Source organism: Stegastes partitus, unplaced genomic scaffold (assembly GCF_000690725.1).
Source record: "Stegastes partitus isolate 25-593 unplaced genomic scaffold, Stegastes_partitus-1.0.2 Scaffold203, whole genome shotgun sequence".
NCBI lineage: Eukaryota > Metazoa > Chordata > Actinopteri > Pomacentridae > Stegastes > Stegastes partitus.
Window position 1 is genome coordinate 468,759 of NW_007577934.1, and position 27,506 is coordinate 496,264.

Sequence of the window (27,506 nt, forward strand, 5' to 3'; positions counted from 1 at the left end):
GCTTTTTCAATTTAATCTTTTATCTTGAAAAATATTGTAAGCTGATAGTTTTAGACATGCCAGCTCTTTGGTTTAGATTTAAAACTCACTTCTTCACTGAATAATTGTTCCCCATATGAGAAGAACTTAACTGTTAGAAGAAAGTAAATGAAGGTTTAGAATAGATGGGCTTCAATTCAGAGACTCATGTATAAAGGCATTCAGTCATATTCAATACACAATAAGTAGGTGATCTGTGGCACAGCCTTGGTCTGAGCTGTAGGCAGCGAGCTACTTCGCTGCACATGCTGTATGTAGACATATTTCCACTCATGTGTATATCCCCTTATATCCCTGATTAAACCTTTGTTGTTTGTCACACAAAGAGAAAGACTCTTTGGCAGATACAACTATCACAAATAATAACTTTAATAAAGCACAAAAGTCCACAAAGCGATGTTTGATTATCTGTCTCGCAGCCACAAGGTCACGATGTACACAAAGCGTGAGGCAAGGTTCGTGTGAAACTTGAATGTAATAACTGTGTGTAATGCAAAAGACATTCCACGTAATGTTTGAGTTTCAAATCAAAGGGCACGACTTGATGGCCAAGAGGTTGGGGCATGTACAACACTGGCGCAAATGCAAATCAGTGGCGGTATGTACTGCATGTCGTCTCCCTGCTCTCTTTTTCAACATTTACTGTCAGCAAAGCAAACTCTGCTGGAGCTACGTATAAAATACACACACTAAATGTCATGCACATAAATTACCTGAGGTTTTGACAAAGCACTGGAAAGATACTTTTTACTTCTCATTATGCAACACGCTCTAACAATCCAGCTACCAGCCTCTTTTTTTTTTTTTTTTTTTTCCAAATTCAGACTCAGCGTGCATGCTGCAAGCGCATTTGCATAAATAAATTCACCTTTGAGCAATTTGCATGTTGATGAACTCGTTCTAATGCACTTCCATGCAACAAATACACAGAGAGATAAAGGAGAGATAAAGAGATCAGAGAAACATTACATGCTGACAAAGTGGCTTGTCTTTTGAGGAGGTACATGTGCTAGCGTCAAGCAAGGCTAATGGGAGTTAGCGTCACTTATTACAAGTAGGATAATTACAGAGGGGTTGGGGGGGGGGGAGTTTGAGAGACAGGCAAGCAGAGAGGGAAACATGGAAATTTCAAAGTATAACGCTTCCGACAATGTCACCAGCAGTTTCCAAGAAAAAGAATCAAAGGAAGGAAATAAAAGTGTTTGATTTTTTAACAAAGGCTTGTAGTTTTCTGGCTTCCTTACATCAAGTTTAATTTCCAACCGGATTCCCAGAAGACAAGTAAAACGAGCTTAACAATCAAAAAACTAAGTTGTGTTTTCTTTAGCTGGTAATCCTGACTGAGCATAAATGCTCTTTAGAGCATGGCCTCACCCTGACACTCATTTAAATATCAGAGTAGAGGGAGAGGGGAGTGTTTTCCGTTCCAAGGCATAAACGAGAGACATTATGGCTATTAAAGCGTATCCTTAAAACCTTGAAATTTATGGCTGTCTTTAGACTGTAAAAATCACGCCATGTTAATGTTGTGAGACCTCTTTGCTGCCGTCACTTTGGCCATTCAGACCTACAGTATGTAAAGCTGGAGCGGTTTTCTCAGAAGTGAAAGCACACACGGATGAAGAAACTGATTTAAACTTGGAGCAAATTTCTTAATCAGTAATCAGCAATTGATTTATTGAATATCACAAAATGCACTTAATGAGCGTCACTCTGTGTTCTGGTTTGTGTCACATGACTTGGCGGCTCCAGTGGCACAGATTAGGCCATAGTGATGCTGTCTTAGCGCACTTCAGCTCATCTACACAAGTCTGGGAGGCATCTAGCAGCGCAGCGGACTTTGTCATGGTGGCCCTTTACAAGCTAAATACCCATAATGCTCTCTGCTTGCTTGCAAACACAGAACTGCCATCAGTGCAAGTGACCATTTTCTTGTTCCACTACAGTGTTAAACATTATAAAGTTCCACCTGGTGGCGCAATCAGGTACTACAGCTAATCTAGAATACAGTTTCTTAAATGCACGTCCGTCATCTTCTACCTTTTTTGTTGATATATCTTGAATCCATTAAATAATTAACGGCACTTGATTGATCAACCGATAAAAACGAGCACCTTAAGAGAAACACACCGGTGATATTAAGCGCAGACATCTGTTTGCCTCCCGCTGTGTTCGCATATGTTGTGTTTTAATTCAGTCAGATTGTCAACGAAGCTGTTCTCATTTGTTCTGTTTCTGTTGTCAGACTATAAAATGAATATAAAATAGCACTTCTTTAAATATGGAAGCTAAACGTTACATTTTGTTAAAGGTTTACAGTAATAGAAACGTGGCTCTAAGCTCTCTTTTTAATTTTTATCTTAATATATTGGAGTTGTCAGTTAGTAAATGTACAGTTTTGCACCTTAATATGTGAACCGTTGTTTACAATTTGCAACCAATGCTGCATCATATAGCAACAGAGTTTGTGACAATAAAACTAACTTAATAGTGGCTGGAGGCAGTCTGACTACACATAATAATTCACATTTATTTAAAGCCACAACTCACTATTGACAAAGCGTTTACTTTTCTGTTACCTTCGTCTATTGCCTCACTATCACAAAAGTCCTCCAAAATAGCTACAGAAGCTTTATGGCACAAATCCAGAGAACACATTGGACATAATCTTTCTGTGAGTGTACAGTAAATTTTCCCCACATGCAGTCATTTTAAAGAACCAGAGAGAAGGTGACACAGAAAGTGAGCCAGAGACAGACAGATCAGCAAAGTCCTATCTGAGCCGACCCAGTGCTGGAAATATTAATGCCACGAAATAATAAGCTGAGGTCAACAACATTCCAAACTACCTCCTTCCCGCCATCCGTGTCTCTCCTTCCACTGTCTTAGTAAATACGCCATCGCCTACTAACATCCCCGTATCAGATATCAGCCTGATACAAGGCTGAAACAGAGCACCAGAGTCCCATAGTAACAGCCAATGCCCTTCTTTTTTTGTTTTTTTCCTTTTTGAGAAGGTTACTAACTCGCTCTGTCGGAGAATAATCGATCCGTTCATTTGTGATAAGTTGCGCGACAAATCTCAAATTAATGAGCCTCAAGATTAAATACAATTTGTTCTGGAATGTAATGGATCAACAACGAAAGAAAACCGAACGCAAAACAAACAGAAGAGTAGAAACGATCATGAAAATTAGTTGGGATTTGTGTGGGGGATTTGAGAAACCGCCTCTACACCCGAATCCTCCGCCTGCTAGGAGGAGGCAGGTCCCCGCCTTTTATCAAAACGCGCCCCCACTCTGGATAACCCGGCATCTGATAAGCGCTGATAGGTAATTTTGGAAGAGATGAGAGGCCATTGTTCCCAAAACAGATGCTATGTCGACAGCGGGGCGAAAAACAATCCCGTAACACAAGATAAAAGCTATCTGTGATCTCATTAGAGCTGGTAATGTCAAGCTAGCGAGGTATAAAATGTCTCTGCCCCAACTATGATGACAGGGCACTTATGGAATAAGATACAGTAAAAACGTCGAGTCATTTTTTACACCGTTGCCGGGGCGTGGTGGAGCGGGGACGAGGAGGGAGGACGGCTTTTTTCTTTTGCTTCAGTGTTGTTTTTTTATAGACGCAGACAGAAAACACACTCTAACACATCTTCTCACAGCATACCGCCGCCTCACATGCGTGCTCTTTCCATCGGCAAGCTTCTTCTAACAGGCCTCCACGCACTCCTTAACTTTCTCTGACATTCACACTCCTGCACACACACGCATCACCCTCTCGCCATCCATTTGAATGCAGCGGGTGAGTCCTCCCCTCCCTCTGGCTGACAGAGCGGGTGACAGGATAGTCGGACAGCACCAAGGTTAGCCGAGAACATGACCATTGTACAAAAGCCTGCTTTGATAAGACCTTGTTGTTTTTTTTTCTTTTCTCCACAATGCATCATGGACTGCGGCAAACGCCACGCGCGTTTCCAAGCGACAAAGTTTGGACGGGGAAACTATTCAAACCAGGTGACACATGTACCGTGTTGAGAAAAAATGGAACCGACAAGTAGGGGCCACAGAGGGAAAAGTAGCTTAGCTAATTAACACTGAGTTTGTGTGAAATGTCATTGAGCTGCGTACGCTCAGTGTGCATACATTAACGCGCGGGCCTCAGCAGGCCACTGTTTTGCGGCAGCACATACACATCACCAGGCAGCCGAGTGGAATGAAAATTAGCGAGATACGACTGTAGTGTCATGTCGTTACAAACTGACAAAAAAAAATAAAAAATCCGGAAGAATCAAGGCGTGAAAACAATTGTTACTTGCTGGTGTGTATCTAGTGCTAACACAAGAATTCTAACTAGTAAAGAGAGCGGAAGAGGTAAGTGGAAAGGCAGTTTTTGAATTATTTCCTGATTCATTTTTGGTGTCAAATCACATCCGATCACCGCCCCTCGTCTCTGCAACAAGCATCAGGAGCTGAACACAGCCTTGAACAGGAAATGAATGGACTGAAAGCCCTGCTTAATGTTGGTATCATGGGGGCAAGAGAGCACAATGGGACTCACACTCTAAGTATTCCTACATGCATTTGGTTAAGATTTCCCTTAAACTCCATAGAGTTCACTGATTGGAACAATACTAGACACAACTAGTGACAGAGACCCAAATTATAAACAATTCTCTGATCGTTCTCTGATTCTTTCTGAATGGACCTATTCGAGACATTATTCCATATGCTAACAGAGATATTTTTAACCGCAGACTTTTACTGCAAAGCGATTTGTTTCATGAGCTATTCAACTGGAAAAACACTGTCGTCACAGACTCGAGCTCGCCTTCAATAGATGAGCTTTGGTCAGAAGCCATTAACTGCCACAGAAGCCTTTGTTGTGGTGACCTGTTGCCACACTGTTAAAACAAACAAACAGAAACTGTGAATAATCTCATGTTCAAAATCAGTTTGATGGTAAAAACGAATTACCACAACCGCTCTCAACCCTTAATCTACATTGTTTTGCAGTAAAAATATGTTTTGTAATTTTACGGCCAAATGTTGCTAAAAAACATATTTTTAAAAATGTAGATTTTCTGACATTACGTACAGTTTTGGCCTTTTTAAATTATTATTATTATTTTTTTTTTTTTAAAGAGGTAACGTAAATTATTCAATTTTTCATGTGTTTGTACAAGAAATTATCTGCAATTTGACGAAACATATAAAATCTCTAAAATTCACGTCATTAACGTAATTTTCACAATATAGCTAAGCCCCCATAATGCTGTTTGCTCGCAAGATGGAACTGTCCATCGCTCCACCTCCTCAACTACAGCTTAGCTAGAGTATTAAACACAGCGCATAAACTGCAGTCTTCATCTAATTAAATAGACGCTCCACCTGGTGGTACAATCAGGTACTACAGCTAATGCAAAGCACGTTTTCTAACCTGCATGTTCATCTCCTTCTGCCTTATTGATTAATATATTTTTAATCAGTTCAATTGTTAATTGTGATTCATCAGTTAAAGCTTGCTCAATAACAATGTGATCTTGTGGGATAACAGACATTAGAATAGGACGAGATCAACACATTTTTGTTAATTTGCGTTCAAATAAATTTGCAAAGAGTAAATTAGGCTGATTCTGGATTATGTCTTTAAGTGTATTTCTATGTTTTGCATGAGACAGAAAAGGCTGAAAAAATGCAAAAAGTAATACATTAAAGAAAGAAACAGCAAAGGAGCAACAGGACAGAGAAAAGGAAGTTCAGTGGATATCGTGTTATAATGGAAGAACTGTGAAGATAAAGTAGTTTATGGATGGGTAGAAGGATGGATGGATGGATGAATGGATGGATGGACGCGAGGCGGGCAACTCACCATCAATCCTGCTGACCAGCTCCTCCAGGGCCTTGACTTTCCTCTGGATGCCTGGCTGAGCAAACGTATAGTTGTCCTGAGGAGAAGAAAAATCAAGTCAGTATGGACTGAGGCTCCATCGAAAACACCAGAAAACCTTTAAATACTTGATCTGTGATACGCTTTTTAATATTTTAAAGCCTTTTTTTCTGATTCCCAACATGAATGAATGCAGAAATGAAACAGGCTTCAAACATTTTGTATGAATAATATGCAACTAACAGCAAGGAGCGTGAAGGTCAGACTAGTAAATCACTCCTGTGAACCCGGGACGACCACATAACAACAAAATGCAAGGCAAAGCAATAAAAGTAAAAGCTAAGGGGATTGTGTAGATATTTTATTTCAGGAACATTTGTCACAGTTCTCTGTAATATGTTCGATAAGCTATGAAACTGATCCCTTGTTGAGAAAACTAACGTCGTTTGTTTCACGCCGCTGTCTCGCAGCCGTTTGCCTCGACAGCCGGTGTATCACAGCACACGTTCACAAGGTCTGAAATTTCACTTTTTTTTGCAAAAGTGCCACAGCCATTATAAACTTCAAGTGTTTGCCAGTGCCCATTTCGCACGTCGCACAAAAAGCCAGAGCCATCTTTGAAAACAGTGAATAAAGTAATAGGCGACCTAATGAACACCGGCGTGACAAAACATGCACTGGATCTGGCCTTGGAGGCGAAGCAAAGGGCCGATTGTGAAACGTGCCTCTAAGGAAGTAACAGGCGAGCCTTGAATGGGTCCTGTCCTCAAAATTTTGGTGTGAAGTGGTGGATGAATAAAAAATACTCCAAAGTGCTGATGGCTCAGGTTTTCATTTCACTATTGTTCCCTTCAAAGAGTAACTGTGCCTCATGTAGACTGGATAATGCCAGCTTGGAAATTAAAAGGTAGGAGAGGTGTTTTCATAAAGCTATTACACACAGCTGAACACTGAGAGACGGACACCGGGCCTGCTGAGCCCTAAATGGTCATCTAAGTATTAGATTGGTACCTTGCGTGCAAAAAACATTTGAAAGTTATTATTTTACAGTTGTTTCTTAACACTGTGACTCTTTTAACACTGATCTTGTTGCACTTATTGGTCAATAATATGTTCATTTACTCTGTGTTTGAGCTGTTGCACCAGGGAGTGACGGGAATTTAAATATATATGTTTTCAAACAGGCAGCATTAAAAGGTAAGGTTCTAGCTTATTCAATGTATTCTCTACTATACAGTGTGGAAACAGAATGAGACAAATAAACTGAAGATTTTTTTTCCCCTTCTTTCTAAACCTGTTGGGTCGTAAAATTAAGAAGTCACATTTTTGAAAAACTGTATGTTTGAAAGTTTGCATTGACAGTCTGCACAGAATGGAGTGCAAAACATTTAACTGGAACCTTGTTAAAGTTAAGATTTATTCTTTACACTTAAGGCTGAGATGAAAATCTTAATCTATTTACAGTAAAAGTAGCCGACATTGACAATTATTGATGAACTATTTTTCGTAAAGACCAGTGAGAAAAGGGTTTAATTAGAATTCCACCGCCTTACCTTGAATATAACCACTTCAGCCTTTTTTATCGAAGTACGTAACTAAAGCATTTCACTGTGTGTTATACCATATATAACTGTGTTGAATCTTGAATAATTTTAACATTAACATATCATTGAAAAATATCCAAATAAAGAAAGTCAAACAAATAAGTGAAATCAAATATGGACAAAGGAATGATTTCATCTTGATACACATAAGAAATCCAGTAAAAGCTGTAGGTGAATGGAGGGTGACCAAATCAGCTCAAGTTAAAGTCAACTTAATTTCTAAAGTACATTTTCAACAACAGGAGTTGGACCAAAGTGCTGCACAAGTTCAAATAACAACCCATAAGACATAAATCCAATAAGGGGCGAAGCTGCTACATTGCACCGGTGGTTCAGGTTCCAAAAAGCTCGCCAGGACCGAATGTCATCGACCAAGGACCCTGCACTGCCTTAACGGGGACCCCAACGTCAAGTCCGTCAGGCCTTCATCGAGCACGCCGAGAGTTAGGTGAGCGTGGTGGAGTGCATCAAGCAAGAGCAGCCACCATTTTTCACCAGCTAAAGCCTCTACCGAGGGAGGTTTGTAAGCATGGCTGTGGGCGACCAGAGACCCAGACAGCGGCAGACCGGCACATCTCAGGCGACCTGTACAGACGCCACATGCCCGGCTGGTAATGAGCTACTGAAGGAGTATATTTGGGGTTTGTTCATTTAACTGAACTTTGCATTTTTGTTATGCACTGTCACAGCGATTTAAATATATTTCAGTGAAGCAATCAAACATTCTCGTGATAGTTCTATTGATAGACGCTTGGAACGTCACTTTATCAGTCAATCCTATTCACGCTTTGTACTACAATGTAAAAATGTACTGTATGGACACCCACAAGCAAACCTTCCATTTCTATCAATTTTGTGCTTGTTCTTCAAAAAAGACCCCCCACCAAAAAAAGTTCATTTTCCGCGTGTTTGTTGAAATGACTTGATACTTTTGATATTTTTTTTTTTGAATATATAAATAGAATCTGAACCTGCGTATGACCACAAGAGTGGGCAGTGACAGTTGGTCGAACTTGCAGAATACAATACATGTGAGAACAGCACATAAGCACTTTGTGTGTGCGTCCACGCCTGAACACACACAACGAGGATTACGTTTCCTTGAGGGGTCATTTCAGTGGGGTTGGAGAACAGCTGATGTGGCAAACTATCCCGCAGATGGAGAGAGGGAGGGAGATGGAGAGAGAAAATGAGAAGGAGAAAGAGAGGGGCAAGAGAAGTCATTTAGCAATAAACAGCTCCAGTTGTCCTTCAGGCACAGCAGAACCGAGGCACTCGTGTCCTCCTGAGTCCATCAGTGGCTGGCAGGGTAGAAACTGCAATCTCTCCTGCTGTTTTTCCATCCCTCCGTCCACAGCGTCTTTCCATCCCTAAATCGTTCTGTTGTCCCTAAATGCGACTTCTCCTCTTCTTAGCGTTCCCCCTCGTTCGCCCAAGTTTTTCTCTTGCTCTTCGTCTGTTTGTTTTTTGTTGGAGCCCTTTGCGTTCCACTTTGAGGTAGCTGATGGGGTTATAGTTTGTGTGCACATCTTTTAAATTCTTGGTCTCGATTTTGTTGCGTTGCACATGCACAGCAAAAGTCAATCGGTAAGTATTTTTGTTTAAACTATAGATGAGTGACAACTTAAAGAAAGACCCAACATAAAGTGTCTTCGTAAGGCCATCCATGCTGGTAACCAGCTTCAGTGGCATTGATTCTCCAAGAATCTGGAACTCTACTGGAGGCACGAACACCATTTTTCCTAAAGATATTCCATCATTTGGTGTTTAGATGATGGTGGTGGAGAGAGATGCCTACCACATCTGTCCAAGATCCCCCCATAGGTGTTCATTTGGGTTGAGATGTGGTGACTGAAGGCCAAAGCATGTGATTCATCATTCTCTTTCATGCTCATCAAACTATTCAGTGACCCCTTGTGACCCTTTAGATGAGGGGGCGCTGACATCCTGGAAGTAACAGCTCCCTTCAGGAGAGAAATGTTTCATCATAGGATAAAGGTGATCTCTCAGAACAGCTGTGTATTGATTCGCAGTGACCCTTAAATCAAATGCCTCCTAAAGGATTTGCTCACTGTACAAGGGTATGATCAGCAACTTCCGAGTCTTTGTATGACACGTGCAAGATATGCGAGTAGAAACTGTCAAGAGTCAGGATGTCGAGTGACAATGCAGCATCGAGACCAGGGCCTGTATTACTATTTAGGCCGCATTTGCAAGACAGTAAACTGTTTCATGAACAACCCAGGATGAGCCAACCATTCGAGGATCATCACTGGTGACGAAAGGTGGGTCTGCAGCTACCACCAGGAGAAGAAACAGCATGTCTCACAGTGGAAGAACTTATGCTTTTTATGTGGTTCTGCACCAGTAGATACTTCTCCAGGGACAAACCATTAAGGCAGTAACATCAAGGTGTCACGTAATGAGGTATCTCATTGAGAACATTTGGTGGAAAGAACAGAAACTATGGCGCCATGGCAAGAGAGTGCTCCACCGTTCTCCGTAGGACTTCTACCCCTTCCTCAAAATCAAAATCGGGTGATCATTTGGACACAATTTAGGACACTCAGCGGCAATCGCAGATGGTGCCAGACACATTTACATAGCAGGCGCTCCAGGGAGTGTCAAGTGTCGCAGAAGCACCAGGAGCGATACATCACTCCACAAGGAGACTACTTCAATGGGGATAGTGGCCAAAAATTAATCAGGGTACAGCTTTTTGGTTTGTATAGGCACTTGTATGAGTCTCCTAACTTTTGATCCAGGTTTTCCTTTAATCCGTTACCCATCTGGACGTTGACATAACATAAATACGAAAAACGCAAACTGTATCCACCTAGCTTTCCAAAAAACAAACAACCAAACCCAACCTATGGATGAAATGTACACAGTGGTGCATGTGTGATAGGACTACAACTGTCAAAAAGTGTAAGATGTACTAACCTAATAATATAATGGAATGCTTTCAGGACTCATTGCTACCTCCAGATAACATTCTGGGTGCTAGTCTCTAACTCACCCGTCGAGCCACAACAACACGTACCTTCAGTTCCTTCCCTATGAGAACCGAACAATACTTGACCGCGAGAACTTCGTGCTTACAATTAGTTTTTCCCCAACATCTTTTCCATAACTGGCTCTAGATGTACTTTCACTTCATTTCTTGTTTGACATTTCACCTCCTCTCCTTCCTTTCATCATCCTTCTCCGATCCCTCCCTAAAATGTCTTCAAATTTCCTCCATCCTGCCTTTTTTTTCTTTTTTCTCCCCGCCCGCTATCTAAATCACCTTTCAACTTCACTTTATTTTTTGCCAATTTGCATTTCTTCATCGTCTCCATTTTCTGTCCTGAGCCTCTATGGCTCTCCTTTTTTTCTTCCCTACCACCCCAGTGTTAATGTGGTTAGGTGCTAAGCAAGTGTGAGGGCCAGTACAAGTAATTACATTTGCATTATTGAAGCTGCTGGCTTTAATCAACTGCCTTTCTCTCTCTCCCTCCTCCTTCTCCTCCTCCTGTTCTCTTTCACCAGCTGCCTCTTTCTGCATCTGTCTACTTCATAATCACCTTGTTGCATTTTCCAGGTCTATACCTTACATTCGAATTCTCTCACACGTCTTGTCAATTGCTCAATTTCCCTTTCATTGCTATTTCAGTCGCAGTTTTGTTTTTTCTCTCTCTTATACCTTTGTCTCACACTTTTCTGATTCATATCTCTCTGTCTGGCAATCTTCATCACATTTTTGGCTCGTCCCCACCACTTTGCCTATCTGCGCGTCTGTCGCAATCTCCGTCCTGCAATTTGTAAAATGATTGCTTGTGTGGAACACAAACTCCGCTGCTGTTAGAGGTATGACTCATCATTTCTCAGTGCAATTGTGATTCCACATATTCTGACTGTTTTGTTAGCCTTTACAATTCCATTCTCTCATTTTTTTTAAAAAGTATATTTCCACTGAAAAACTATCTGTCATGCAAAGAAGATTTCTTTTCTTTTTACTGGCAGAGTCAACAGCACCATGCCTGGACTGAACAAAAATGAACAAAAGATGAAGCAAGCAGTTTGAGGCTGAACAGACCAAACAGGGAGAGGTAAAAAAAAAAAATCTTGTTTCTGGTAAACTGGCAGACTGGCAAATGTTTCAGCTTCATGTATGAATGAACAGCCGGCTCACCTTTCTGTAGAAACTGCAGCTATTACTATGTCAAACCCAGTAACACGTCGGTATCGCTTTCAACACGGTGCGAGTCTCAAGAGACGGGCACGCTCAAGCAATGCACTCTGAGTTGTGTGAAGCAATTTGAGAAAGACTTTTTTTCTTTCCCCCCACATTTTAGCATCAATATTGATCCAAAAACATCCCGGAGCACACGAAAGACACATTTTGGTTCCCTATAATCACTCTCCATGAATGGATGTCACTTGGGTTGTGACGAAAACATTAGTTTCATTCGTTGTTTCCAGTTGTTGGTAGGAGAGTTTCCTTAAAGAGTTCATTAACTAATTGTAGCTTCAGACAGCAGCAGGATCCATGTGATTGTTTCCAGTGAGACATGGTTGTGCATATTTATGCTAAGGTAACAACAGCCCTTCTGATTAGAAGCAGATCTAAAGCAAGTCACAATTTATCATTACTGTTATATAGTGGCCGATTGAGTCCTGAACTCGTTTACGGTTCTATTTTACTGATCATATAGTCGAACGTAGATTATCATCGCAATTAGATGTATATACATGGACAAAATTGCTGGTACCCCTCAAAAGAAAAATCCACAATGGTCACAGAAATAACTTGAATCTGACAAAAGTAATAATAAATAAAAATTCTAGGAAAATTAACCAATGAAAATCAGACACTGCTTTTGAACCGTGGCTTCACAGAAATATTAAAAAAAATAAATTCGTGAAACAGGCCTGGCCAAAAATGATGGAAAAGATTGAAAATAATGTGACCATAGGGACATGTTCAATCAAAGTGTGTCCTCTAATTAGCATCACAGGTGTCTACAAACTTGTAATCAGTCGGCTTGCTTACTGCTCTATTCTAGTCTTATTTTAGCGTATTTGTTTTATTTCAGTATTGCATCGTACCCATATCTTATTGCTTTTTTGCTGCATTTCATTTTTTCCGAGCAACATCTGGCACAAGAATTTCCTCCGAGGTGAAGTTTTCTCTTTTATTATCTGGTTTGTGAGTTGATTAGTCGGTATTTAACATCACTCGATGTCGCGTCCACTCTCATGTGAATTACCGAGGACACCCTGGGTCTCACCATGTCTGAACGAAGCTGGAAGCAGCATTAACGTAACAGTGACCCGTGACAGAATGACAAAATGCCATCATTTCCTCAGATTAATGAAGTCAGGAATGTTGTATCCCGCGTCTGAAAAGGGCTACATTGAATTTAAAAGGCCGTCTGTCGAGCCGTCTTGTGCAAATGCGTTTCTTTTCACATTAATCATCCGCTTCACCTGATCTGAATGAAAAGCGCTCGATTCGCTGAAATCTCCCGTCACAGGTTAGATTTTCTAAAGTCTGATAAAGAAAAAGAGCCGAGACGAGGTGCAGAAGTTTCCCCTCATGCCACATAAATTACAACATGCTGAAAGGTTGGTATGGATTATTTCTTTTTAGCTCATTGGTTCCAAAAAATAACTGCCTACACCAACTTTAAATCAAGCATTGTTTATGTTTGCAGTTTTCTTCTTATTTACTGCCATAGCTGGAGCACTGAAAAATTGCAAACTGAAATGTTTTTTCCAAACGTGTATTTTTAGTATTACTCAATAACAGTTTTTCTACTTTTACAGGAATGAAAGAAGAAGAAAAAACACACGCTTCCTTCTCCTCTGGTTATGTAATCGCAACCCACAAAAACGGTAATGCATTTGAGGGTCAGCGCTTTTTCCAGAGCTCCTGTTTGTCAGAGCTTTTAGGTGCTTGCTTTCTGTCCTCGCGTTCCTCTTTCACACGTTTTTGTCCCTCCTCTATATCATTGACTTTCTCTTGTTTAACCTTCCCTTCTCTCTCTCTCTCTCTCCGTCTATATTTATTCTTCCCTAAATCTCGCTCTGTTCCTCTTTACTTTCTTAATCCGCCTACGATTCTCCCTCCTCTCATCCCTCTCCGTACCAATCTCCCCTCACCTTCTGTTCTCCATTTCGCCGTCTATTTCCATCCCTTTGGTGGTGCTAATGAGGCCAGACTCCAGTAAGTGTTTTGAACACGCTATTATGTCCGCTCTGCATAGTTTGTTCCCCGGTGTTTCACTTTGTTCCACGCTGTTGTGAGTGATAGCTGTTTAGTTTTGCTTCTCCTTTTGTTTTGAGGTTATGACACCTGTTCTCATTTATCCTCTTCATTTATATTTGTGTCCCAATTTCTGTTTTCTTCCCCTCTTTTTTTTTTATTATTCCCATTCTTCCTTCACTTCCTCTCTTTGTCAGATCCACTATGTCAGATCTTTGATCAGCTGAGGCAACAGGAGGAAATCAACTCTCTCTCCTTTATTATTCATACATTCCCCCTCTTCTGCCGCCATCTGTCCGCCCGCCACAGCTGACCCGGCAAGTCAAGTGGCGCTGCTCGGCTTCGTCCACACGGATGCGCGAACGGCAACAGAGTCTTGTGTTTCTCTTTCTCCGCCGGGTGTCAACAGCCTCCCCTCGTTCTCTCCTCCCTTCGTCGCCTCCCCTCCGCCACCCATCTCTCGTCTCTCCTTCAGTCAGTTGAATCAATAGCTCCTCTTCACCTCTCAGTCCATTCTATTAGAGACAACAATGGCTCCATGCTGGACTAAGATTGCCTTCTTTTGTGCCGCCGGATGTCTATCAGCAAGTTGGACAGAGGCAAACACAACAGCGCCGCGAGGGCATGTGTGCGTGCGAGGGAGAGGGAAAGAGACGCGAGGACAGAGGAGAGAGAGATGACAGGTCAAGATAAAGGCCAGACAATAATGGACACAGTGTCGGAGAGAAGACTGAAGGACGGGGCAATGATCTGTCATTCTCCGCTAGAAAGACCGAGAGTGGCAGAAAGTGAGTATTCGCCAGAGATGACAGGTTGGAGACAAAGGTGCGCACAATTACGGGGTTTTTTTGGGGTTTTTTTCAGAGCGACGGGAGGATTTGGCAGATTTCATTCTGCAGCGTTGAGTGTGTGTGAACATCTATGGCTTTGATTATAAGGGCAGCGGGGTGAGAGGTGTGTTGGCGGCGCGGGAAAGCAGGTAGTTCAGAAATTTGTGGCACAGCTGGTGTTGCCGGACTGAAACGAAGGGCTAGCGAGTGGTCGTCTGCGGGAGGTAGGGCCGGGCATCACACCCAAATTATAGTCTGGCACCGACAAGCAGAGCAGCGCCGAGATTAGGAGTCTGCAGTCAAGTCAGCAGCTCGGTGGAGCTATAACACACTGTGGCGGCCTTTGGAGCTACATGCTACGCTGCTAATGTTGACTCATGAAAGGCACTTTTTTAAAGTTGCTGAAGTGTCCACACGGTGGTTTTTAGATGCTACAACACACATTATGAGGGAAATAATGAGTCCAAATGCAGCATTTCCACCGTGATGTTGTTGTGTATTGATCACTACTTAAAAAAACATGGATTCAGAACAGATTTTAACTGGATTTGTTTTTCACAACTTCCTGTTATTTTACTGATTTTCTGTGTTTAAAATTACACATAATAACACAACCACAAAGGCACAATATTTTTACTTTATAAATATCACTATTTTATACATTTTTAAATAAAAACTTTTGAAAATATGTATACTAAGGACTGAAAAATGTTTTTTAATGTTATTTTACAGATTTTGCCTGTTTTATTAAATTAAGACAATATCTAGTAGAAGCGCAGAAAAAAATAAATAATAATAATAATAATAATAAAACAAAACAACGTGTCCTAAAGATTTTTACTTTTACTCCATATAATTACACTATATTCAAATAGCAAAAATAAAATAAAATAAAATTTACAGATATTTTTAGTTACTTGAAAACATTACTTTTATTATTTATTTTAAACCTGCTGTTCTACATTTTTACAGAAAAATATTACCTGCTAAAATCCCAGAATAAAGTATTTACATTTTACCATAAAATATCTAAATAAAATAAATAACAGGCCAAAATTTTAAATAATTTCAAATTTGCATTTGTACTCTTTGTACAACATGTGACAATCAACTGACGCTGTTTTGCTGTATTTAAATCAGCTAAAAAGGAATTCTGTGGGGGAGTACGTCACCAGAAAGAGCTGCAGTCTGCGTTGTACTTTGAAAGAAGTGTGGTTACACATTAGTATGAAACTGTAATCGCATCGAGACGAGATGTTTCTTTGGATATCCAGTTTTTGTGAATGTGGTAGCTGACAACGGCAAAGATTTGGACAATAAAAGTTCAACCCGATGAGAGATTACAATCCATCATGGGAGGTAATGATTATTAGTAGCAAACTCCACGTCTAATATTTGGACTATAGTTGTTCAGACATTTAACCTCCTGGCAGCGCTACAGGCTGCCTAAGGCCAGGATGATTCATCATCTTGGAACCATGAATGCCTGTATTAAAGTTTGTGCTGCTCTACTGAGGACGTGTTGAGTTTCACACTGAGAAACTCAACACGTCCTCAGTGAAACTCTTGACCTGCTGGTGGTGCTCCAACTAAAAGGTTATCTGAATTCCACGAACATTTGTGTTCTGATACTTCAGTAACAATCCAAAATGTGAACCTTCTGCTGGCACCAGAGGAAAGTCTTGGAATTAATTAGGTCTGTACCAAGTTTCATGGCAACCCATCAAATAGTTCTTAAGATATTTTCGTCTGTTCCCCACTGTGGTCCACACTGACTGACCAACCTCGCCATCATTAATTAAAGTAATGCCTCTAGCATGTTTAAGAACTCATCTACCAAAAGTTGGCAATAAATACTTTATTAGATTTTCACACACTTTTGCCAGCCTTCAGTTTTAGACCTCTTGTACATCTGCCTGTGATAAGACAGCATTTAAAGTTTGAGAAGCTTGCTGAACGGAAAAAGAAGCAATTCTCTACATTAAGCATCGAGACAGAGGGTCAGGTGCAGTAAAACAAACTGTCTATCTACAGTAGTTTTCCTTGTACCGGTTCTCTGTTGCTGGAGAAATTAGGTTTCTCCAATTACTTCAACTAAGTACGGAAACAGTGTTTTGAATACATGCGACATTAGCGAACCTGCCCTCCTCTGACAGTTTAAGTGAACGCATGGACCGTTACCTAAAAGCATGTCTCTTGCACAAACAAGAAAAAGAACACGGAGACAAACATCCTTTCAAATATGGGGGGACGTATTTCACATGTTCCACTTTACTTTAATTAAATTCAGCTTTAAATTGGCGGATTTATGGCGCTATCTTTGTCAGCACATCGAATTATTTAGAACAGCAAAAAGCTTTTATGCCCGATCGCACGGAAGTACATGTGATGAAGTACAAGTGCGGGAAGACGAAGGTGCACAGACGAGCCGGCGTTATGAGCACTCACATGAAATGAAGAGCACTGATTGATTATCGTGGAACAACTGCATGTCAAGGGGATGTATTCAACGATAACTGAGCAGCCGGTTCTTGAAGGCGACATGCTGGATGCAGCAAAAGAAAAAATGTGAGAGACTGACAGCGAGCAGATTTTTATAGAGTCTGAGTCGGTGGAACTACAAACTGGCATCTGATTTGTGGCGTCTCCAACTCACAATGTAGGACTTAAAGAATCTGTAACTAATGTGCCAAACAGGTGTCTTCAAAGGTCTTGTGGAGTCCACGACTGCTCTGGTGACACATCAGCAACATCTTACACAACTTTGCTCATCGATGCCTCTGTGGGAGAACTGTGCTATATAAAGAAACCCACCTAGCTTTACTCGACCCCTAATGCGATCAACACCCTTTGCCTTCCTGCTAACAAGATTCTCATCCAGCAGAGCAGTGGACGCTCTTTTAATTATGCCATTCTTCTTACATAAATGTTTCTATCCATCCTTCCTGTGCCTGATTTTCCACCTTTCATCCCCCCTCCCCACAGCAGCTGCTACCGCCTCCATCTTCACTGACCTGTATGTAAGCTAGCTCTGCTAACACAGCGCCACTTAAACTGTCAAATAATAAGAGATGTGTGTATAATGGAAATTTCCTGTTTAAAATAAAAAAAAGAAGAAGAAGAGAAGGAGGTGTGGGTGTTAAGTCCAAGTTGTTCTCCGACAGCGGCGACACTTACAGGCTTCACCCATAAGGCTTACAAGACAGACAATACAAACACGTATACAAACATACTGTCAAGCATCCCACACACAAGCACACCAGCTGGCGGATCACTCCGTCTGCTGTGTGCTCATGTGTGTGCGCTGAGGTGGTGGATTGAGTGACAGCCCGAGGTGACGGTAGGGGACCCTTGGGGAAACCAGAACAGGACATGGCGTCTGGTTTGGTCTGGCAACCGTCTGCTAGACGTCGTTCCTTGGACCCCTGTTCCCACTCTGGGGAGACCCCATCTCTAACTGGCGCCGCGGAAACAGATGGTTGCCTTGACAATGAGCGGACACGTTCCTATTGGCTTGTGCTCCAAGGGAGGGGCTGGAGGCAGCTTAGAAGTACAGCAGCGAGAGAGGGAGCTGATGACCATTCAGTCGGAGTGTTTTTACATTAATTAGATGCTGTTTAGATATGTTGTTGGTTACTTTGCTGCAGAAGTTTCTGAATGAGTAAATAAAGTAACAGAACATGACCGATGCTGGACTTTTGATGCCGATTGTAAGGATTTTAAAAAAATTGATATCGATATATTGGCTGATATTGTTTATTTAAATGTTAGACTTGTGCTGAAAAGGCAAAATGAGGCGGTTGTGTGTGTTTTTTGTTTTTAACTTTGCTGCAATGCATTTCACAAACTACCACGAAGACACCGCACGACTCCACACCACCACCTGTTGAACATGTGCTCTGCTACATGTGCTGCACACAGTGCTAGAAGGATTATAAACTAAGGAGTTGGAGCCAATCTGTTGAACAAACTATGTCATGACACTATTTCTAAATTATTCCAAATGTCGTTTTTATATTGTGTTATGTTACAAAAGGACAATAAATTCTAATAACTTGTTTAACTGTAAACTAAATTTTATAATTCATCCTACATCCACCCAACCGGTCGAGGCAGATGGCCGTCCCTCCCTGAGCCTGGTTCTGTCGGAGGTTTTTTTTCCCCTGTGGGGGTTTTCGGTTCCTTCCCACTGTTGCGGACTGCTTGCGGACTGCTGAAGCTTATAGGGAATCCAGATGTTTTGGATTGTTGGGTGTTTCTGTCTCTGCCTTTGTGAAGCGCTATGAGATGACTGTTGTTGTAAATATGCGCTATACAAATAAAATTGAATTGAATTGAATTGAATTGAATTGAGTTATGTGAAATAAAGTCTTCACGTACTGATACATCTCTGATAGGCCAATGTTGATCAATAGCATCACCAACTGATATTTTGGTCGGGCTCCAGGAAATCATGCTCAAAACCTGCCTGATCATTTTCTTGCTTTTTCTTTTTTTTAAATGCTTTCCAGGGAAAATTGTGTGAGAAACTTCATTTTCACTCCTCAATAAGTAAAAGTGACTCTGAAGTTAAATTAAAAGTCGCAAATCAACGTCTGATGAATGCCAGCGTTTCCTAACAAATCTACATCATTGCCACAGAGCAGCGTGTCAAACCGTGGCACTCTAACCAAAAAAAAAAAAAAAAAAAGGGTCAGAGACATTTTCATGTTAGACCCCCATTTGTCAAGACTACAGTTGAAATATAATAAGTTCAGATCCCAAGGCGAAATTAAATTTCTCAAAGTTAGGTCCTGGGCTGGAAAAATACATTTAAGAGCCCCTGCTGTAAAAGGCATATCTGCAGAATTAGCATAAAAGGCAGGTTTTCATCTGCTGGCTTTAAAACTGAGAGCCCTCGGGGGTGTGCTGGCGGAATAATGGACTTTTTAAACTTTTTGACTTCATTTCCCTCCCTGGGCACGGCAGGTAAGACACAAGCTCGCTGGCTGCAGCCGTCCGTACTGTAAAATGTGACAAAGGTTACATTGACTTGACTGCTTTTTTAATGCAGATATTAATAATATATCACGGGATTAACGCGACATGTTTAAATCAACAACACAACACTGGGGCGGCGATGACAGTTTCATTTAAACTCATTAAAACGGCAGAAATGGAACCATTTTAACAAGTTAAATTAGTAAAGTCAGCCAGAGGCGCTGTCCAATTTAGCTCAGTAGAAGACTAATTGGCTGCTGGGGTGACTGGGGCAACTTTGGGTTCAACTTAACAGAGTTGTGTCTCAAATGGGTAAACGTACCGATCTGTAGAAACCCCATTTTATTTATTTTAATGGAGTTTTCATTCAGATTTATTGCCGTTCTTGGAGCATATGATGGTTTCTGTGTCAGGTGAGAGGTAAAAGTGTAACATGAGTGGCTAATCATGAAACACAGGCAAGTGTGAACATGACGAATGTGCCCTTTTCTAGTCGTACCGGCAGTTCAAGGCACGCTTTTTGATCACTAGAAGTGGCAAATGTGAGTTTCCTGTTTAATGTGTAAATGCGTCCTGCAGGGCTGTGTGCTGCTATGATGCTGATATCAACACAACGTCCATGTAACGGTGTTTAAAAGCCACGCAGGGACAGAAGAACGTCTGTTTATGATTTCTACATTGATTCCATTGATAGTTCACATATTCAAATGTTGGGTTTTGGGATTGTGTTCCTGGTCGCCGAGAGTTGAGAAACGCTCAGCTTTCATGAGGGCCAGGACAGACGTTACGCCGACCAACTGTCAAGTTCTACTCGTACAAGTGTGGAACAACGACTGAATAGCAATGGAGGACGAGTCAATACTGCTGCTCTCTGAGTACTCATGTCTGCAACCAGATAAAATCTGCAGACTACCAGAGGAAAACTGACGCTTCGACCAACCTTTTGTTCTACCTGGTGAGCAGAAGTCTGCTGCCAGTTGCAATTACTTCCATGGATATTCCGTATCGCGGCAACCAAAGCGTCTCAGCTGAGAAAGCGCCGCACCTCCTAAGTGCTCTCAAGCGCTCCCAACTGGACGTTTTCAGAGGAGTGTCTGGCATTTTCGTCTGGCAACAAGCACTTGGTGGACGCGCAGACTTCCAGCTCCTAGCCAAAGGGGGCATCCGATGACATTTTAGTGCTCTCGAGCTGTGAAGACTAACAAGAGAAGTCATGTTTCTCACAAAATAAATCATCCAGTTAGTCTGATTTTGTCAACACTGACATTAGAATTGCCTGGATCTCTCTAACCTATCTCTCATCCCGGCGTGCTCTTTTAGAGGAGGGGGCTGCGGCGCTGCCAATTAAAGCAGCAGCTCATTAGAGAAGCCGCTTAAAGTGAATTGACAGCCAAAATAGTCTGTTCACTTTTAGGTGAGAGAAGCATAGCGGTGAAGCACTAAAACCGAAGTTAATGGCCAATTTAGTGTATTAAAAAGATACGAAGGGGGGAAAAAAAACTAAACTTAAAAAAATATTTCCACTGTATACCAGGTAATTATAGGAAATTGCAAGAAAGCCACACCGGCTGTGGTTCATGGATGGATGGGGGGAAAAAGTAAGTTTGTCCTCGTAAAATTGGCCGAGCTTTTAGTGGTTTTCAAACATCGCATTTAAAAGTTTTGTTCGTGCATTGTTATGCAATTAAACTCTTTAAATATTTTTACAACCAACTGCTCCAAAACAAGTGGACGCCGGCGTGGCAGCGGCTCCACAGGCAACACTGGATATATATACGGTGCTTAAAAGGCAGCGCGCAAATGTAATTGCACAGACAGACTCCGGCTCTGGCCAACCCGCAGACCCCCACCTTCATGGCCTCAGTTAAGTGTAATAGTGTATAGTGGATGTGAGAGGGTTTGAGACGAGGTCAGAGCAAGGATCACCAACTAATTATGGTGCCGAGGTACTCAGCCTCTGTCAGATTGTTTAGAAAGCATTAGGGGGGAAACATGGGCTTCCCTGGTGCATTGCACATAATTAGATTGGAGCCAAGGTCACAAATAAACACAAGCGCGGGGGGACAAACAGCAGCCGGGCTCAAGCAAAAAAGAAACACACTCTATTCTTCTCTCGTGCTTCCTCTGTTCTCCGGCTTTGCTCTCGCTCCGTCTTGCTCTCTCAGGGGCAACAAGGCACAGCGTCTATTAATTTCCTAAATGAATAGCTGACCAACTGATAGCAATTTATGAATGTTCACATTTCAAGCTCCTTGCTATTAATTACCTTTGGTGTAGGGCTCGGCTTTACTTTTAAGTATATTTTAATGCACCGATATATCTATTAAACGGAATAAACGGGCTGAAACCATCTGTTGGGACGTCGCCGTCTTTTCTCTTCACCCACTCCGGGGGTTCTTGTTACCCCCGAAACACTAATTTCCATACAACAATAAGCATATTGCCTAATCAATACGTTTTAAAGACTAACTGCTGCGGCCATTCTTCTAAGTGTTGCTTTAGATAAGGGTCATTGACCTGACTGGGGAGACTTGGCAGGTGTTTCTATAGCTGTGCCAGGAAACAATGATTAGAGTAGTTGTGCTAAAACACTGTGACAAACAGGCCACCAGCGAACTTTAGGTAACATTAAAAAAAATGTGTCAAAAACATTCAATGACGAAATGGTTCTATTGCAAAGGAATTCAATCTGAAATATTTTTGAGCTCAGGGTGCTGTTGAGGAAAAATCTATCACCAGCCTCAGACAGACATGTTTAAAATTGACAGATGGCTCAACCATGACCGCTGAGAACGAGGTCGATTAAGAGAGCTGGTGGGCAAAAAAAAAAAAAAGAAGGGTTTGGGAAGAAATGATGAAACAAAATGAAGTTGGGTGCTGCGGTCTGTATGCAATTATCTGCTCTCCAGACACTCGGGCTCTGCTTTGGAATATGCAAGACAATCACATTTCAGAAACCCACACAGAAGAGCTGTTGCATACATAAAGCTTACACAGGAGGTCCTGCTGGCTTTAGAGCAGACCACCGGGTCGCAAAGAGATTCAGCTGATTATCTGTTGTTCCAGTTTTGGCATAAAAGCGGGCAGAGAGGTGCAATTATTTTTGAAGTTGATGGTCTGTAACCAGCGGAAACAGAGAAAAGGGGGCTGTTAGGTAGGTTTTTGTCCGAGCTGCACGTCGGATAGTGTGGTCCACCGGCACCTTAGCGGGTTCGTAACTTTCCAAAACTGACAGTCTGTCCATGCTAGGTAGCTAACACAAGCTAACCAGGTGTCTGAGGACGCCAGGATGAAGTCTCACCAACACAAACAGTGCACTTCCTCTTCTGTCTCTGCTCAAAGCCGTGATTGATGAGGATACCCGCGCTTAGCTGAAGCATCTGCCGGTGACAGACCATGCAGTCGCCGTGTAGCACTCTTATAATTGGGGAAATATGAATCGATTCTGGACTTTCTGGACACACGGGCTCACCTGGATGCCGTCCAGCAGCTTGCTCATGCACCAGAAGCTGTCAGCCTCGATGTTCCTCAGAGCCTCTTCCTGGAGACTGGACACGTCAAAGTTTTCCACTTCCTCCTCTGGAGAAGAGAAAACAAGAGTGTAAGGCGCGGCGCAGAAAAAATAAAAGTAAAAAAAAATAAAGAATGCGATACAGGTGAAAGAAAGCAGGAGGGGGAAAAGTTAAAGAAAGTAGAGAGACAGAGCCGAGAAGAGAGAGCAATTCATGGCTCTCAGCACAGCGGGGGCTTTGTCACGAGCCCACCGCTCAGACAGAGGCGACGAGGAAGTCATAGGTGCACGGGGAGGACAGATTCAATGAGCAGAGTGGGGGCGAGGGAAGAGGTAAGGGGGCTGGTTATGAAAGAGATGTATGGAAAAAGGAAGGCAGACAAATTGGAGCACGGGAATAAAAGGGGATGAGACTGTGAAGCCGAGCATGTGGGAAGATGGCACAAAAAAAAAAAAAGAAAAAGCAGCAGACTGATCAAGCCGCGGGATGATTATCATCTTTTCAAAAACAGCAGTTCAACCTTTACGTTGCTTCTCTGAACATTTAGAAAATGTCAGCCGCTGCGAACAAAGCGTGAAGCGTGCTTTGTATATGCAGATAGTGAGTTTAGGGAAAACAAAAATGATGCAACTCTGATTCTAAGTTTGAACCTGCTGACGTTAAATTACCAGTCGAAATCATGCCGCTAACGTTGAAAGAGCTGCCTTTATACTTTCTAATACAGTATTTTAATCTTATCTTTACTATGTGGCTGTATGATGCTGTGTTTATCATTTTAGAGTTTTTTGTTGGTGTTATTTATTGAACAATGTGGACCTTTGAAAGGCATATTATCCTTAGAAATTACCAGAATTACATAAATTATAGGAGCAGAGGCCATAAACACGTGAGTAACTGTCAGATTTCATGCTGTTTTCCTGCTTTTGACTGGAAAACGAATTAAAAACTTATCTTCAACAAGTGCGACTTAAAAATTTGCCAAACATAAAGCGTGTAAATTAAGACAATTCTGTAAAAACACAAGAAATTCAGAGCTTCGTAGCACAACCAAGAATCCATGAGTGACTTGGCTGCAAACAACAGTCACATGACAAAAAATCAGGGACATTTTGGATGAACTGCAGACTGTGTTTATCTATTAATTAAAAACGTAATTAGTAAAATATCTATAATACGTAAAGTCAGTCTTGTTTTTTCCAGTTTTGGTAAAATCCTGTGTGAAAATGTTTAATAAATAATAAGATATTCAAACTAATATTACATGTTGTACATGTTCATTTCAGGTTTTTACATTTTCTGTAAACAAAAAGAGAAATGCAGCTTTTGTTATTTTCCTTTTTTGTATGATTAAATGCATTTTAAATATTACATGAAAAAGAAAAACCAGACATTTCTCAGTCCTCTCTCACTGTGTCACGTCCATCAAGGTGCAAGACGTTATATTGCAATGAAAATGAGACCACGGTGAGTTAAAAGGTGACGAGGGCAAACAAAAATTGCACAGAAACTGCTGGAAGGATTTGCATTGTGAGTTGTGTAAACTGCTATAAAAGTAGTTGTGAGGTGATGTCAGACCAGCGGAAAGATTAAAAGTCCTGCAACAAGGTAAAGCAGAACTCGGACATATTATAAAACACTGCAAACCGAACACGAGAGAGACAGAAAGAAAAAAAAAAAACTCCAAGCAGCAAGAGTCCCCAGTCATCTCCAGTGGATGACTTCAACGATGGGTGTCATCAAATGTCATTAACGGCAGCAGTGTGTGACGGACTGCAGGGGCTCTGACGAGCTTCTGACAACCCACTGACAGCCAGTGGAGAGGAGATGGGACGAGACTGATTAACAATGATGTAGAGTGAGAGAGAAAAGCCAGAGAGAGACGGAGAAAGAGATGGAGAGAGAGAGATGGAGTGAGAGTGGGCACCGGAGAGAAAAAGAGCAAAAGCTGTGGTGCTGATGTGTGTGTGGTCACATAACCAAAAAAAAATGGGTGTATTTGGTGAGTCTGTGCATTCATAACAAACACTCACTCAGGACCCGGCAGCTCTGCTTGGTATCCTTGGCAACCTCAGTGAAATGTTGTCAAGGTTGTAATGAGCATGCTCAGTCTGACAGACGGACGGACAGGGAGCTGGCGGTCGGCCAGGGCTACAAAGCTGCTAACAACTAGTGTGTGTGTTTGTGTGTGTGTTTGTGTGTGTGTGGTTTCCAATCATTGTCCTGTCTGCTTACAGTCAGGTAAAGATGGACGGAGTCTGCAGCTGCAGTTCCTTCATTTCGGGGGAAGGACCTTTCATCCAGTCACACGGGGGACAGATCAACATGTCCACACGCGAGGAAATCTCATTTTTGTTGTCGCCGCCAGATCTTTAATACCAGATAAGGAGGTGGTCAGGGGCCTTACTGTGATTGGATGCCGGTACAGTTTACTTTAACCACAACACTGACACAAGCAAAGCAAAAAAAGAGAAGCCACCACACATCTTGCAAACATATAGATATAGGGGTACATCGATTATCAGCCTGATTGTTGTGGCCGATATCCGGAGTTGTTTGTATCGGCCGATTATCGTAAATTAAATGCGCTACGTTAGATCCGATGCAGCCTCCTTTCTCTGTCTGTCGCCACTCTGTGGTCTCAGAAATGTCTCTCAATTAAAAACTGAACGAGAAGCACAAGCCGCTACCACAAACCAGGAAATTAGCCTTTCTCACGGTGGCTAAGGCTACGCTAATGGCTAGCGGCTAAGCTCGAAAGCCGCCACAAATTAGACGTAACTGCAGGAGAGAAGCTGATCAATCCCAGTCGATCTCACGTAAATGCTCTTTAGTTATAGTCACAGTTATGAACGACAGGTTTGCTATCGGCTCCAAATATCGGTATCAGCCCCGAAACACCCACATCGATCAATCCCTGCTTTATAATCTTCTAAAATTCAGTTTTTTGGAATGAGATCTAAACTGTAATTCACCAGTGAGAAGTGTAAACATCCAGAGAAGGAGAGGTCATCCAGAGCGAGAATATTAGAAGTCAGACACAGCTGATGGGAGGGAAACTGGCTATATTTGTCCTCGCTTTAAACTGAGCCCACAGCAGAAGCCGACTAGACCTAAATGTGGCGTTGGAGCAGCTGTTACAGAAACAAAAGCAGCCACCATCTGACCAATTTAGAGTCAGTGTTTAATTTGATAGCTCCTCTATAGCGATGCGGCAGACAATGACGTTACATTAATACGGGACTCTCGGCGGGCCGCGGCAGCTCCGAGCGCCAGTGATGGCATTAAATCTGCGCTTGAAAAGATTAATTGTGAACAGACTGACGGCCAATTCGCATGGTGTCGCTGCTGATTAACAAAGTGGCGAGAGTGCCGCTGCTCTGGCGTTTCGGGAGACCCTGAGCGTCCCAAAGTCTCAAATCAGTCTTTGTCGCCGTGGCGGCGGCGGCGGTGAAGGCCTCGCTGTCGGGCCGGGCTCCAAAGAGAGACCTTGACTCTGGAGCAGATTAGAAGGGACGGCTTCCAGGAGTCGACTGGTTGGACTGGAATTGGGCATAGCTCATCACAATAACAAGGACACACAAGAGGAAGAGGGGGACGAGGTTATGCGGCGGCAGCGATGGGACTCGGTGTGGCCGGAGCACGAGGCAACGCTGCCCCCTGTGGACGCTGGTGGAACTGACGCCGACCAATGGCTCGACACCATCGAACGCTAAAAAACAGTCAAACTTGAGGTTATCGGTCGTTTTGGTGGTCTGGTAGCTCTTTTTGTTCCCTGTTTAAAAATTAAAAGAACCTAATGTGTGGCGTGAATCATTACTCACACTGGGGTCACACAAAATGTCTTTTTTATTTTGTGGCAAATTATTTTTTTATTTTTGTTTTTGTTGTCTGACTAAAATATTTTATATATATAACAGTCAAACAACTATGCAGAATTTTTGAATCCTCAATATACAGAATTTATCTTTCAAATAACAGCAAATTTCTGCAATTTAATTTTTTTTTTTTGCTGATTTAAAAACTGTAAAAAAAAAAAAAACATTTTAAAAAATAGCGTAATTTTGGATTGTAATTTTCCGAACATGTATAGTCATATTTTTTTTTTTAAATATCTGTAAAAATAATGTTGTTGTGGGATGATAATAATAATATCAATAATAACAATCATCATTATTATAAAAATATTTTTTACTGATTTAAATACTAAAAAAAAGTGTAATTTTGTGTCAAACATAAAAGATTGAAATCAGATTTCGATGCTGGTGTTATTCACAGTTTTAGCTCGTTTTTTAACCATTAACATATAAATTAATACTTTTTTCTGTGGTGATTTGACTGTTTGTCTGTAATTTCACAAAACAGTGAAATAATAGTAAATTAATTCAAAAATTATATATAT

General features: G+C 41.7%; 1 protein-coding gene across 2 annotated transcripts in view; it reads right to left on the bottom strand.

Moving 5' to 3' along the window:
* tbc1d22a (TBC1 domain family, member 22a) overlaps positions 1-27,506 on the bottom strand; it is a 165,964-nt gene that overhangs the window by 51,157 nt on the left and 87,301 nt on the right. For both annotated transcript variants that reach the window (XM_008280627.1, XM_008280628.1), the window contains exons 10-11: positions 23,068-23,174; positions 5,914-5,989 (exon numbers count right to left, since the gene is read on the bottom strand). In XM_008280627.1, the coding sequence (XP_008278849.1) occupies positions 5,914-5,989; positions 23,068-23,174 (183 nt within the window). The remainder of the gene's footprint in view (positions 1-5,913; positions 5,990-23,067; positions 23,175-27,506) is intronic.